The sequence below is a fragment of the Xiphophorus couchianus genome, chromosome 21 (genome assembly GCF_001444195.1).
Source record: "Xiphophorus couchianus chromosome 21, X_couchianus-1.0, whole genome shotgun sequence".
Classification (NCBI taxonomy): Eukaryota; Metazoa; Chordata; class Actinopteri; order Cyprinodontiformes; family Poeciliidae; genus Xiphophorus; species Xiphophorus couchianus.
Window position 1 is genome coordinate 1131337 of NC_040248.1, and position 14627 is coordinate 1145963.

Here is a 14627-nt window from a genome sequence, read left to right on the forward strand (position 1 = left end):
GGTGGTGGTCAGAGGTTCCCAACGTGCTGCTGACTACCAGCAGCATGTGAATATGTGCATGAATGGGTGAATGACTGGTGAAGGCTTTGTGGTCCTCTAGACCAGGGTTTCCCAACCCTGGCAGTCAAGGCACACTGCCCTGGATCCTTTAGACGTTTCTCTGCTTTAATACACCTGATTCAGATGATTGCAGTTCTGTTTGTTTTAATCCTTGAAATCAGTTTTATTTGACAAAATATTAGTTATAATATTAGACATTTCTTTGTTTGTATGACTTACACAGAAAAATATATTTTTTACATTTAAATTATTTGTTAATGTTTCAACTTTAATCTGCATTTGAATGTCCTCAGATCTCATGTTTTGTTCTTTAACCAGACTGGAGGAATGTAGATTGTCAGAGATCAGCTGTGCTTCACTCGTCTCAGCTCTGAAGTGCAACCCCTCGCATCTGACAGAATTGGACCTGAGCTGCAATGACCTGAAAGATGCTGGAGTGAAGATACTCTGTGGTTTTCTACAGAGTCCCATCTGCAAACTGCAAAAATTGAAGTAAGACACCATGTTTTAGTTTTGGGCTGAAATTTATGGTGTGAAAGCTGCTGAGGATCCTTATGGTAAAGCTTGTCCTCTTCTTCACTGCTTCGTTTCAGTAAAAGATTAATTTTAATTTTTCAAACTTCTTTCATGATAACCAGACATCATGAAACAATGAGTTAAATTTCAGTATGCAGTTTTATGTATTATCCAGAATCCAGTGAATTGAGAGCTGATAATCCAGAAAGTTCCCATTCCTAGCAACATTATTCAATCATTTTGAGCCAACATACTCAGCATTGTGGAATGCAGGAAGAATCCCAGATTATCTTAAAGACTCCAATTCTGGAGAGGAACCCTGGTCCTGTTGTTCTCCTCTGTATGTGGCTACAACGTCCCAGTGCTATTGTTGTGTCTCTCTGAAACATCTACACAGAGGTTTGATTGATGTAGACTGGAAGGTGGAGCCATTGTCAGCTACAATGGTTACAGCTGTGAATTTAGACTTTAATAAAGTGTTTTTTCCCATTTTGATTTTCTGTGGTCAAATGTTTTTTGGTATTTATTAATCATCATTGGGCAGGAAATAATGAGAGTAAAGAGGAAAACATGCAGCTAAAGGCCTGAGACTGGCAATTAAACTCAGAACAGAAACATTAGGAAAACATTCTCTGTACATGGTCCATGCAGTCTACCCATTAAGAAACCCATAACCCCAGACAAATGATTTAATTAGAAATAAGAAAAAATCTGCAGATAAAAAGTAAAATAGAATTGAAAAACAGTGATTTATCATTTACTTTAATCTTTTCAATCTCTCTTCAAAAAAACTGTAAGATTAGTTTGTTCATATTCTAACAGGATGTCCTTGGAAGAGTTTTATTTCTATTTGTGTTATTTGATGTAATTTACCAGGGGAAAAAATTAATATCTTCTATTTTGCTAAATACAGTATATTTCCTGAAATCGTCTGAAGACAATTTTTTGTTTGTTTGTTGTTGGGGTTTTGCTGTAAAACTGAATTTGAGCCCCGGATCTTAGGTCAGCACAGGGCAGCATTTGGATCCTCAGTGTGTATAAATCCCCTTCATGTGAAGCAAGAAAAATGAGATTTAACTTGATGTAGAAAATGATTTCTGCTACTGGAATCTGTCTGACAGGAACTAATATATAATCACTGATTGATGCTTCAGGACTTTTACAAGGCTCTGTCATCATTTCACTGACAAAAAACGTACACATTACATGGAACGATAAGGTTCTAGATCTGTTTGTTTCGGCACTTGCAGTCAGTTTTACATTTAATATTCTACCTGAAAACACATTTTTATGGCTGTGGAATCTTCAACATTAGTTTATTTATCTGCTTTTATATACTTTGGTTCACATTTCCTCCAAATTTCCTACTGGCTTCCATGTTTTCTTTGAAATTAGTTATTTAAATACACAATGTGAGTTTGCATAGGTGGAGCTGAAAGAGTTTAAGGGTCAAGTAACCATGTTTACATTAACATTAGTGAAAGCTCTTTACTTTTTCTGTTGTAGTATTTTAACCTGTAGCACATTAGCTTAAGCTCACGTGTTTTATTCTTTATTCAGATTGGAGTGTTGCAGGTTGTCAGAGATCAGCTGTGAATCTTTGGTCTCAGCACTGATGTCCAACCCGTCCCATCTGACAGAACTGGACCTGAGCTGGAACACCTTGAAAGATGTTGGAGTAAAGAAACTTTGTCTTTTCCTACAGACGCCTTTCTGCAAACTACAGAGATTGAAGTAAGGTTTAAGTTGCATTGACATCATACTGCAGACATGTGGCTAATAATATACTGATCCACACTGAGGATCTTCATTATAAAGTCTGTTTCTTATTAGTTTGTTCCAAAAAAGTTTATTTTTATTTTACATTTCCTCTCATGATTTCACAAAATGAAAAGAAATCATGCAACGAGTTTAATTTTTGTGGAAGGTTGCTCTTATCATCCATAACTTCCCATAATCCAGTGAATTTAAAAACAATAAGTTAAGCATTTCACACTCACTTCCAGCAACATTATTTAAAAGAGTTTAACCAACATAAGGAGCAGAGTTGAACACGGTGAGAATTCCAGCAACTCGCTAAGACTTCAGCCTAGAGGACACTTGGTTCTCCTGTTCTCTGGAAAAGGCTTCAAGCTCCTGATGTTGTGGTTTTATTTCTCAGTTACATCTATAGAGAGATTGGATTGATATGGACTGCAAGGTGGAGCCTCTGTAAGACTGCAGTGTTTCTGCCCATCAGCTAATGTTAGTAGATGTATGTTTAAAGTTTTGTATAGAAAATTTCTCCATATGTTTCATGGCCTCTGATCATCTTATTTATCCCTTGACTTGAAATAAGTGTTTAATATTTTTCTTTGAATAATTGAGTTTAACCTCCTGATCTAAGGTGAGAAAATTGACAGCATCAGGAATCCTGTTTATAAATATTCTCCTTATGTGAATCATTTAAAATGGGATTCTGTTTGTTTAAACATTGAATTAAACTGCATTGAAGTCAATTGAATTTTGAAAAACTTCTTTATTCAGACTGAAGCTCTGCAGTTTGTCAGAGATCAGCTGTGTTCTGCTGGGCTCAGCTCTGAAGTCCAACCACTCCTATGTGACAGAACTGGACCTTAGGAGGAATAACCTGAAGTATGACGATGTTCAGCCACTGAAGGATCTTGAGAAAAGTGCAGACTACCATCTGGAGACTCTAAGGTCAGTGGGTGATTTGAGTGAGTCTAACTGTGGTCAGCATTATTGTCCAAATCATAGTTGGTATCAAAGCAAAGACTCTGTATTTCGGCTAATTCTCAGTGGTAAGATTATAGCTGCAGTCGTCATAGTGACTGCATGGATGACGTTTAACCTGAATTACACAGCTGGATGTTTTGTGAAAACAACTGCATCTCATTTGCTCCTAGATGCTATACTATAATATTTATTCCACTTGACTGTCTGCTTGCACTTACCTAAATAAGAAACAACTGATGTGCTGCGTCACTGACTGGTGCTGGAGAGAGGCTTCAAACAATCACTGATCTGCTCTGTTGCTCTTTCTTCTCTCTGCAGGTGGAACTGGGAATAATATTTGTAAATGAGAGAAACATTTTTGTGCTGCTGATGTGGAATCATGTGTAGAAGCTGCAGCAATTTCAATGTAAAGAGACTGACTGGACCAAGCTGATAAACTGAGTTAGAAGATTTTGACCTTGTTTGATTTTAACATGCCTGTCGTTTAGTATTTTTGTCTCTCTTGATCAATAAAGTTAAAATTCAAATTCAGCTCCATTTAGCGACTTGCTGATCTGACCTTGGTTCATTTGGAAAGTTGATCTTTTTTCTCATTGATTCATTTTCAGTCTGTAATAATGTCATATAAAATAAAGTTCACTTCAAAAGTTTTCAGGCTGCATGTTTGCTTTATTGGATTGCAGTTTTTGTTTTTAAAAATATTTTTTATATTTTATATTCTCAAAGTTCAGTGAGCAAATGATGGTTTCTTCAATTAGAGGATGAAACTTTTCTTCACGATTTTTTACATCATTCTTTCTGAAACTTAGTAAAGATAAAGTTTCATCTGCTCCAAATCTCCTTTGGTGAGCGTTGGAAATATTTTCTGGAGCAGCTCAGAGACGTTCAGATCTGGTTTGGAGGATTTTCTCTGTACTTGCTGCAGAACGGTTCTGGTTCTGTTGGATCTGTGGCTCATCATGAAGCTCTGCTTTGGTGATATCAGAAAAGAGATGTTTAATTATATTTAGGGACTGTGAAGTTAAAATCTTGGTCCACTGTGAATGTTTAACAAGGATGAGATTTTCTGTTTTCATCATGAATTAAATGTAATTTCCTGTTTTTTCAGGTTTCCTGTTGTAACATTTCAGATGTACCAGAACCAGAAGCTGCTCCAGTTGTGGTACAGAAAATTCTGTTACCCTTAATGATCAGATCAGTTCCCTACTTTATCTACAACCAAAAACATAAACACATAACAGTGACCCGCCTAGTGATGTTTTGCACAACAGCATTCAATTCCAATGTACTGAGCAAATTTATTGCTGAAACACATTGCAGATTTTATTTCCAATCTAAATTGTTGCCATGTGGTTTCCTCTGTTCTGTGGACTTTTGCTTTTATTGTGATTCTGATCAGATTTGGGAAGCATTTCTATTTAAATGTGTGCATGTCTATAACAATATTCTAGGTTGATTTGATCTCAAACTGAGAAAAATGTTGCATTTTAATAAATAGTGTATGTAAGCTTCTGGTTTTAAACTCTATCAGAAAGTATTGATTTGATGAAGAAATATGAGATTAAAAACAATCATATCATTTGGGGCGTGGCGTGGTGGCGTAGCGGTTAGCGCGACCCATATTTGGAGGCCTTTAGTCCTCGACGCGGCCGTCGCAGGTTCGACTCCCGGACCCGACGATATTTGCCGCGTGTCTTCCCCCCTCTCCTTCCCTGTTTCCTGTCAGCCTGCTGTCATATAAGGGACACTAGAGCCACAAAAGACCCTGGAGGGGAAAAAAAACAATCATATCATTTGACTGAACTGGAAAGCACATCAGGATAATCATGGAGCAATGCGACTCAGCTGGAACATCTAACACATGGAATATGTCATGCTAAGGCGAGCTGACACAGAACCCATTCAACTGTGGATAGTTTAAACATGCAAGTCAGCGCTTCTGAAATAACTATTTTCAAAAAGAACCAATGTGTACCCTGCCTTCAGTAGGCAGCTGGGCCTGCAGTGTGGGTTTTTACAAGAACAATAAGGCATATTTTTTATTTTGTCTTTATGATAGCTGTAACTTGGCAAACTGTACTCATTTTTACTACTGTTGGTTATAGAGTTACTTTTGTCCTTCTGTTTCCTCGTAAAATATCCTGTAATCAACATTCTTCAGCTACAAGGACATCAGTTGAATGACTGACTAGAAAATATTGCTTTATGAATGGTGCACTTATATTTACATTTGCTGCAACAAGAAAGTGGTCTGTCATGGTGAAGGAACTCAAGAAACACTTTTACATTTTTTCCCTAATGTGATAAGAAGATAAACACAAACATGGGATCCTTGATACAAGTTTCTGGAATGATCTTTCTCTCTAAGGTGATCTTACCAATGCATGTTAAATATGTAGACAACGTTCTCCACCCACAGGGAGCTCAGGGTATTTCAGTGTGTTTCTTCATATTGAGATGAATAAGCTAAAGTGTAATGATGTCATCATGATGTTTCCTTGATGTCTTCCTTCACAGGTTTTCCAGATATGTCCCACTGGGAAGAGACACTGGCATGGATGAACAATGTGTTTTTAAAAATAGGAGGAGCTGTGGGCTATAGATTATCAAATTATTACTGTAACACTTCACATTTAATCTTGGCTTGGAAATCAGTTTCTGTTTATATATTTACAAAACAAAATCAAGCTAAAGTTTAAAATGAAACTAAATTTAGTTTGTACTTTTAAGGGATGAAGTTCAGTTTGTTCAGCAAAACATGGAAATAAAAGTCACTGATAAACTCACCTGTAAACCTCACTTTCAGTTTATAATAATTTAGTTTATCTTCATGGTAATTTCATGCTAACAGAGTTAAATTTACAATATTACTCATGTTACTAAAAACATTTCTCTCTGTTGCTGACATAAAATAACATTAACAATAAATGTAATTGTAACATGTAACCTGTAAATTATTTCAGAGTTTAAAACAACTATTTTTCAGTCCCAGCGTTCTTCTTCTTCTTCTTCTCTGGTGAAATCATCTCGTCTTCATCCCTCCTGCTGATTCTCTCTCCAGGTGAGCGTCTACCTTCCTCTGAAGATGAACAGGACGGGATGTGTGAGGACATCCTGTGGTGGACAAGATGAAGAACCTTTCTAACTTCCTGAATAGAATAGAATAGAATAGAATAAAAACCGCCCTTATTGACCCATGAAAGGAAGAATCTGGTGTCAGCATCAGATATAGAGATTCACACTAAAACAAAAACTTATTAAAGTGTTAAAAACAATATAATAAATAAATATTAATCATAATAATAATAAAGTACACAACAGCAGAAAATTCTGTGCCGTTGTTAGAAAATAGGAATATTGGATTTATGATCCCAGGGAGGAACAACTCAGTCGGATCAATTTTCCAAAAAATGCACAAAACATAAAGTTATTATTTATGGTTTGTCCATGAAAGCAGCAGTTCATGTTCATCCAGAACCACAAACCTCCATTTATGGGTCGTTTTCGGCTGTAGTGTCGGAGTTCTGTTGGACCCGGACAGCCGGTCCGTTTTGGACTGAAGTGGTTCTTCTGCAGCAGTTAAAGTGTCCTGGTTGTTGTCTCCTCAGATATTGTCCATCAGAACGTGGTCCACCTCGTCCTGCTCCATGAAGACGTTTCTCTGCAGTATTTCATCCCTGCTGTGGCCTGAACCAGATCATCTGATCCTCTGCAGATAATCTGGTTCTGGTCGGGTTCAGTGGGAGCTGGAACGTTTTTTCTCTACTGGACCCGGAGGAGCAGATTCAGAACCTCCATCCAGACTTTATGAAGACTTTACCTGCTGAACTGAGCTGCTGCTCTATTCATGAAATGTTTTATTTTTATACAGAGATGAAGATTCAGTGTCTGAATCGTTTCTGATTAAATTCTGTAGATTTTAAATCTGCTGGATCCAGAAAACCTCCATGTGTTCCTGCTTTGCCCTGTGATGGACCGCTGACCCGTCCAGCTTGTTCTCCGCCTCTCACCCAGTGACTGCTGGAGAGGCACCAGCTCTCCTCCACCCTTCCTCTGATGGAGGCTGTTTGAACTGCAGCAGCATAACTTCAAATCCAACATTGAGTCTGAATACAAAACAATCATTAATAAGGGTTAAATAAAAACCAATTATTATTAAAATGATTAAAACAGAAGATTAATTTTCGAAAATCAAATATTTTAGAGAGAAACTTGTTTTATTTTTTCTGTTAATTTCCTGCAGCCCAGTAAGTTGTTTCTCCAACCGCCAATAAAACACAAGAGAAGAAGAAAGAAAGTAGTGGGGGAGGGGGGTTATTAGACAACTTATTTGTCTTCAAAAAAATATTTGATAGAAAAATATGAATTAGTTTTATTTCTTCTGTTATCTCCTTTCCACACTTCTGGTCAGTAGGTGGCGGTGTTGCTCCTGTGGAGTTGATCTGCAAACCGCCATTTTACAGCATCAGAAGAAGAAGAAAATGTTCCCGCTTCAGTTTATTAGCTGAACTCGTCCAAAGTTAGCTCACCATGCTAACGTTAGCCTGAGCAGAGACTTTCTTCAGCTGCTGCAGGATTCCTTCACTTCTGCTGGAGAAAACTGAAGTTCAGAGAAGATGTGAGTTTTTAACTAATGAACTTTTATAACAGCAGCTAAACACACAACGGCAGGAGAATCACTAGCTAGTTTTACTGCTAGCCAAGATTTAAATCTGGATGATCTGCTGTTTACGCCCCAAAATTAAAATGTTTTTGTACTTTTTTTGTTTTACCTGAGGCTGATGATCAGTAATGTTACTGCCGACAGAAAGTTGCTTCAGTTTCTCAGCAGCCGGAAGCCGAAAGTGTTAGCATGCTAGGCTAACAGGCGCCAATCTCAGATTGTGTTTAAAACCTAAACCTGATTTTATGAAAGCCCCCAAAATACCTGCCAATGTTTCCTAAAGAAAACTTTATCACATGGCGGCTGATAAAATCTCATGTTCCAGCTCTTTCGTGGATCAGAACCAATTTGGCTTTTATCATCATCTGTCAGAATCACCGAGGATAAAAACTTTACATGATTCACATTTACCATAATTTACCATAATTAGCGTAAATTAAAGGAAGGAAATGTGCTGAGGGTTTGAATATATTTTAACGTTTCAACATAAAACCTCATTTATCAGACAACATTTAGATTTAATCTAAATGCAGAAGCAGTTTTGATTCTGCTTCAAATATAAAGTTTTGAACATGTGGCAGAGTAACAAGGACTTGTTCATTTGTTAAACTAATAATTTATTAAATTGTATTTGTTGATCTGCTATTTTAAACTTTAATTTGTCAATAGACCAAAACTTCTCCAGCAAACTTTGATTAATTTTGGAAGGACTTTATCTGGCAGAATGACTGGCCAACATCTAAATATGAAGGGAACAAACTGGTTTGTTGAACATTTATTCAGTTTGTTGCATCTGACCTGTCCTGCTGTTTAAAACAGCGAGAGCCAATAAAATAATCTGTGCTTAATTTTCAAGGTAAGGGACGCAAACCAACAAATTAGAGAAAATGTTAAAACTGACTCGATAAAACGAGAGTAAAACATTTTCATGAAAACTCTGTCAGCATTAATACGTCTTCATTTCCGATAGAAATACAACAGTGGTGAGCCTTAGCACAGACTGCCTGTAGCCTCAAAGGCTAATACAAAGGCCAAATGGTTGTTGATAATTATCCCAATATATTTGTAAAGTTGTACAATCTCAACAGCCTGTCCATGGATAAACACTGGAGGGCTTCTTTCTAAAATCAGTTAATATCTCTTTGGTTTTAAAGACGTTAAAGTCCAGAAATGAATGATCACACCAGCCAAAAAAATCTTTTACCACAGACTCGTGGTCACAGTCCCGATCATCAAGCAAGAACACACTTATATAACACATTATAAAGCAAACTTTATAATGTGCCTGTTGTGAGTTCAACTTTGGCACTTGTTAGTATTTAAATTGAATAAAAGTGGTGAGAGGACACAGCCCTGGGGAGAGCTACTGGAAGATAAAAGTAGATAACGATTACTGTTCTTTTGTGGCAGCACCCCTGAATTATGGAGTACCTCAAGATTCAGTCTTAGGGCCTATTTTGTTTATATTGTACTTGTTGTCTCTTGGACACATTTTTAAGAATTGTCTCCTTTCACTGCTTTGCAGATGACGTACAAATTTACATGCCCCTAAAGAAAGTACATAAGGATGATTCCCTACAGTCTTTAACAGATTGCTCAACAGAAGTTAGTTCATGGATGAACCAAACTTTTCTTCACTTGAATCAATATAAAACTCCAGTTGTATTGTTTGGACAAAAGAGCCTTAACAAAAGAGTTGTGTTTAAGCTGTGAGCTCACAGTCAGTGTTCCTCTCAGGCAGACTAAGCTTGATAAAATTCTTGGTTGCCTTGCTCCATTTGATCAATTTTCTGTTAGAAATCTTGGTATCATTTTTGACAGTTGTTTGAAATTGCGTAAGCAGGTGAGCTCTGTTGTGAAATCAAGCAAAGGTTCAAGCTGCTGGATCCTCTGGACTGTCTCAGTGGGACACTTTGGAGACATTTTGGAGAAGAAATCTCCTGGAACCAGACTTAACTAAACCTGCTAAGAGCCACAACATATCCAGGTCCACACAAGGTTGATCTGAACTGCTTTACTAGAAAGCAGGTCAGGCCTGGAGCTCTGCCTAAGATCTTCTTTCAGTTTGGTTTGAAATGAAAACGTAATTTAGAGAAAAGTTCAAGTTGAGTTCAGGTAGACAATCACAAATCTAGAAATGAAGTCTTAGTGTATAAATAAAAACAGAAATATTAAAACTGAACTAAAATGATCAGATCTCTCAATATTTCTACTTATCAGTTTCTGTTTTGCAGAGAACAAAACTACTTCATGAAATAATATATTGACAGAAATTGAGCTAAAAACTGAGAAAGGTTTAAGCATGACCTGTAAGTGTTTCACAGCTCTGTTCATTGTTGACACAAAGGGAAGAAGACAGGACAGTCCAGGTACTGAAACTCACTTTTACAGGGGGCGGAGCCTCAGATAAGTCGGGTCTAGTCAAGTATCAAATCAGGAGAAACATGTTCAGACTCCATTTTTCTTAACAACAGAACAAATAAAGGAATCTGGATTGGGTCAAGTGTTAACTACTTTTTCCTCTCTTACTGGATTTTGTCTTTGTGAATTGTGGAAGGAAGCAGAATTTAGTCTGGTTCTCCTTCAGCTTTAAATATTTATATCTTCACAAGAAACGATGTTTTTATTTTCTGACAGATGCACACAAACTGACAGAGAAGCAGGAAGTTAAAATATTTTATCTCAGTGGGAACCTTGGACCTGTTTGTCCTGATTTTTTATAATTTTTTTTAAGCTGTGAGCTCACAGTCATTGTTCCTCTTAGGCAGACTAAAACCACAAGATGGAAACCTGTCAGCAGGTACAGGAGGTCAGATCAGAGCAGTAATAATAATAAAGCCAATAATAATCTCATAAGAAGTAAGTAACTCCAGATATGAAGGCTAAAATGGAAGTGTAGACACAAAATAAGAGAGCAGCAGAACCAGCTGTTTTTAGATCTTTAGACTCTTCGGTTCTTCTTCTGATTGGAAGTTTTTCTTCTGGCCTGGTGTCTGGATTTCAGGCCTGAAACTGAGAGACTGACTCAACTCTTCTGTTGGTCAGGACACTGCTTCATAGGAAATGTTCACTCCTTTATTCACCTATTCTGAACTGTTGTGGAAATTTTTTTTATTTCCAAGCACTGTTCAGGTGAAATCACTCAATCAGGTTTATTCATATATTGTTCACCATACAGAGAAGCTTGTAGGACAATCAATAATGAAGCAGGTCTGGCTGAAAAGCTGCCAGGCAGAGACAAGACATGAGTTTTATACAAAGGGATCCTAAGCCTGGGAAACAGACTGGTTCCCATGCAGCTGTGAAAAACAACGTCCAACTTTGTACACGTAACCCAAATAGTTTTAACTTGGTGGGAATATACAGAACTTAGAATAACATATAGCAATACAACTAGCAGGTGTAACCTAATTGTAATTTTTTCACATCAGACCTCACTCTTGATGTTTATACAGACCTGGAATCTGATTCCAGTTCAAACCTGAAAAGGTTTCAAATAAACTGACTGGTTCTGGTTCTCTCTCAGACTGACTGAAGTCCAGAAAACGGAAAGTTGGGATCTAATGGAGGACAGAGCAGAACCTCCAGAATCCAGATGTCCTTCTATGAAGAGTGACTGCTCCAAAGATAAACCTCCATACTTCAGTAATGAACCTGGACCATCAGACATAAAGTAAGAAAACAGTTTCTGATTCATGTGACTCCACAGAGATGTATCTAATATAAACTAGGTGATATTCAGCAAATAAATAAAATTTAACTTAATTTTTTATCTAAACATATAACTAAACACAAAGAACATTAGTCAATAAGTCAGTAGAGTTTTGAATGAAGGTCTGAATATATGATGGATTAAAAACATTGCATCAAAATAAAAATAACCAAGACTGTGAGGAGCAATGATTCTGAAATTGTGTCAAAGTCCACTAAAAGAGGAAACCACTGGAACTTTTATATTAGGAAAGGTTTTTATAGGAAAATGTGTGCAGCCAGATAGCTGGACATCTGATTCTTTTTATCCAAATAATCCTCTATCACAAAATAAGGTTCATATCTTGGCATCTTAGCATCAATTTGCCAAGATAAGTGCAAGTGAGGCTGAGTCCTGTTTACTGCCACCATTTTATACCATCAACGAAGGATCCAGCTTTCTATGCTGGAATCTAGATTTGAGTCAGATTTCCACCTCTGAGGGAAGCAGTTTTACTCTGGTTCAGACAGAATAATGATTATTGTCCCAGAAAAGAATTTAGATGGACAAATGCAACAAAAGAAAGATCATCCATGACACCAAATATGAAACAATGAAATGCTCAAAATGGAGATCACCAATTTTCTGAGGTTATGTTCTGACTCAGCTTTTGGTCCTTTGTTTGTGTTGGACCTTCAGGCACTTCTGCTGTTGTAGGACAGCTTCACCCTGCTTTATTGAACTATTTCATTGATAAAGAAATGTCTTCACAGACAGAAGAAGAGGAGCAGCAGCGTTGGTGAGGAGGAGCAGCCGTCCTGCTGTGCTTTGTGTCAGAAGGTTCTGATTGATCCGGTCTCTACCAGCTGTGGACACTGGTTCTGCAGACAGTGCATCAGGTGGGACCAGTCTGCTCCATCTGGACTCTCCTCCTGCCCCCAGTGTGGAGAAGGAACTGGACTGCTGAATCAGAGCAGCTTTGAGCCAGGTTAGACTGAAAATCTACAAATCAGAGTTTCCTTCTGATTTGTAGATTGTAAATAACTGTGTAAATAATTTCATGTCTTTTGGATTTAAAAGAAAAGTTTAAAATTTTTCTGTGAGCAATTATTTCAGCCAAATTTCTCTAGCTAAATCTGAACTGAATGGAATTTATGTTCAATCCGAAAAACTGTTGAGTCTTAAAACAGGTGGTCATTTTAATGCATGAAAACAAAAAGATAGGTAAAGCAACCTGCTGCACATAAGCCTTTATAAAAAGAAGGAACGAAAGTCTGAGAGACAAAAGCCTTTATTGACTCTGATAGTAAATAGCATATTTCAAGTCATATATATTTGTTCAGTACCTTGCCAAAATAAGTTACCAACTGAATTTAACTGAGCAAATGGATATAAGTTTCCAATTGGATAATTACTCAATGGACCACCGTCTTCCAGCTGATTATTTAGTTACTTAACTCCAAGCTAAATGCAGAAACCACTAAAATTAGGTTAACTGTCCTTTGCATTATTAAAAACTGGAAGGATAGGGGAGAACTATTGTGTTTGAGGAAGAAATGTAAAAAAAAGCAACTGACCATGATTGGTGATCACTTATAGGTTTAGTGTAATCAAATCAAAGAAAACAAACAGTAGAACTCAGGGCTATATTTAAAGGGGCAGTATTATGTATTTTACAGACATATGATACCATTTTATACCACAAATAAGTAACTATGTTACCTTGAGTTCAGTTGAAGCTTGTGCTCTTCCCAACTCTGCTCTCAGCATGTCATCACAACAATGTTTCTCCATTAAGCCTTTAACAATGTTTTTACCAGCATTGCACTGAGAAGTAGCTCATATGATTAGTTCAGCAGATGCGCAACTTCACCAGGTTTTTGCTAATTACTGCTGCCGCTGGTCTGAACGAGCTGAGTGAGTGGGGGAATTATGTGGTGGGGTGCTGTGTGAGGCGGAGTTCAACTGGATTCTGCAATTTGAAGGAGGAACTGTGTGGAAATGGCAGTAAGAGCAAACATTTTGCATCAACATGACATAAATCAAGTGCTCAGTGCAAATATGGATGTCTGCTTTTTGGGAGGGGCAAAACATTTACTGCAAATGTTTAGCAGTAAACATTTGACTTTTACTGCTTAAAACTATTTTAGAAAACACAATATGATTAATTTTGTAATTAATCATATTGGCCCCAATTCTTTGGGCCTTAATTTTTTTTATTTAAATGAAAAAATAAATAAAATAAAAAATAAATTGCGGAGGGCCCCTTGTCGGTCAGGGGCCCTTAGAATAGTCATAACTTTCCCCCTTATTTGGTGCCCCTGACTCCCATCATCAATACAAGAAATTGGTAAAAAAAAAAAAAAGAATACATATGTAAAACTGTCTAAAAATACATCTTGTGACATTGTAGAGGCTTATCGTGTGCTACATCAAAGTTAAGAGCAGGCCAACAACATATTGGTGTCTATGACCTTTTGGTGACAACATTTTTTGGGAAATTTTTTGCTGCAGTGTATATGCAGCATGTAATAATTGAAACACTCATTTCCAACCTAATTGTTCTATAAACACATTCAGCTCAGTCTGTGATTCAGAAAAGGCATGTTCCAGATAGTTTTATTCCAGCTAAATCACACAATGTCCTGTTTTTTCTACAAATATGTTTTCTTCTTTGTTTTAGAATATGATGGTCTGCAAGAGATTCTACAGGAACATAAGATCAGTCTGAGGAGGAGATGTGAATGTGTGACTGAAGAAAGTGATGTAACAGGAAGTAGAACCCTCCTCAACAGGATCTACACTGATCTCTACATCACAGAGGGACAAAGTGAAGAGGTTAATACCCAACATGAGGTGAAGCAGCTGGAGAGAGCTTTCAAGATCCAAAAGCTTTATGGCACTCCAATCAGGTGCCATGACATCTTTAAATCCTTCCCTGACCAACATGGAGCCATCAGA

At 37.2% G+C, this 14627-nt stretch overlaps 1 protein-coding gene across 13 annotated transcripts in view; it reads left to right on the forward strand.

Moving 5' to 3' along the window:
* The window catches only part of LOC114136412 (NACHT, LRR and PYD domains-containing protein 14-like), a 337230-nt gene that overhangs the window by 8242 nt on the left and 314361 nt on the right, over positions 1 to 14627 (forward strand). For 3 of the 13 annotated variants that reach the window (XM_028004298.1, XM_028004299.1, XM_028004303.1), the window contains 4 exons: positions 379 to 552; positions 2137 to 2310; positions 3103 to 3276; positions 3631 to 3707. The exons of the other annotated variants lie outside the window; for them this stretch is intronic. In XM_028004298.1, the coding sequence (XP_027860099.1) occupies positions 379 to 552; positions 2137 to 2310; positions 3103 to 3276; positions 3631 to 3646 (538 nt within the window). In that variant the 3' untranslated portion in view covers positions 3647 to 3707. Of the gene's footprint in view, positions 1 to 378; positions 553 to 2136; positions 2311 to 3102; positions 3277 to 3630; positions 3708 to 14627 lie in introns of those variants that run through there. 13 annotated transcript variants of the gene reach the window in all.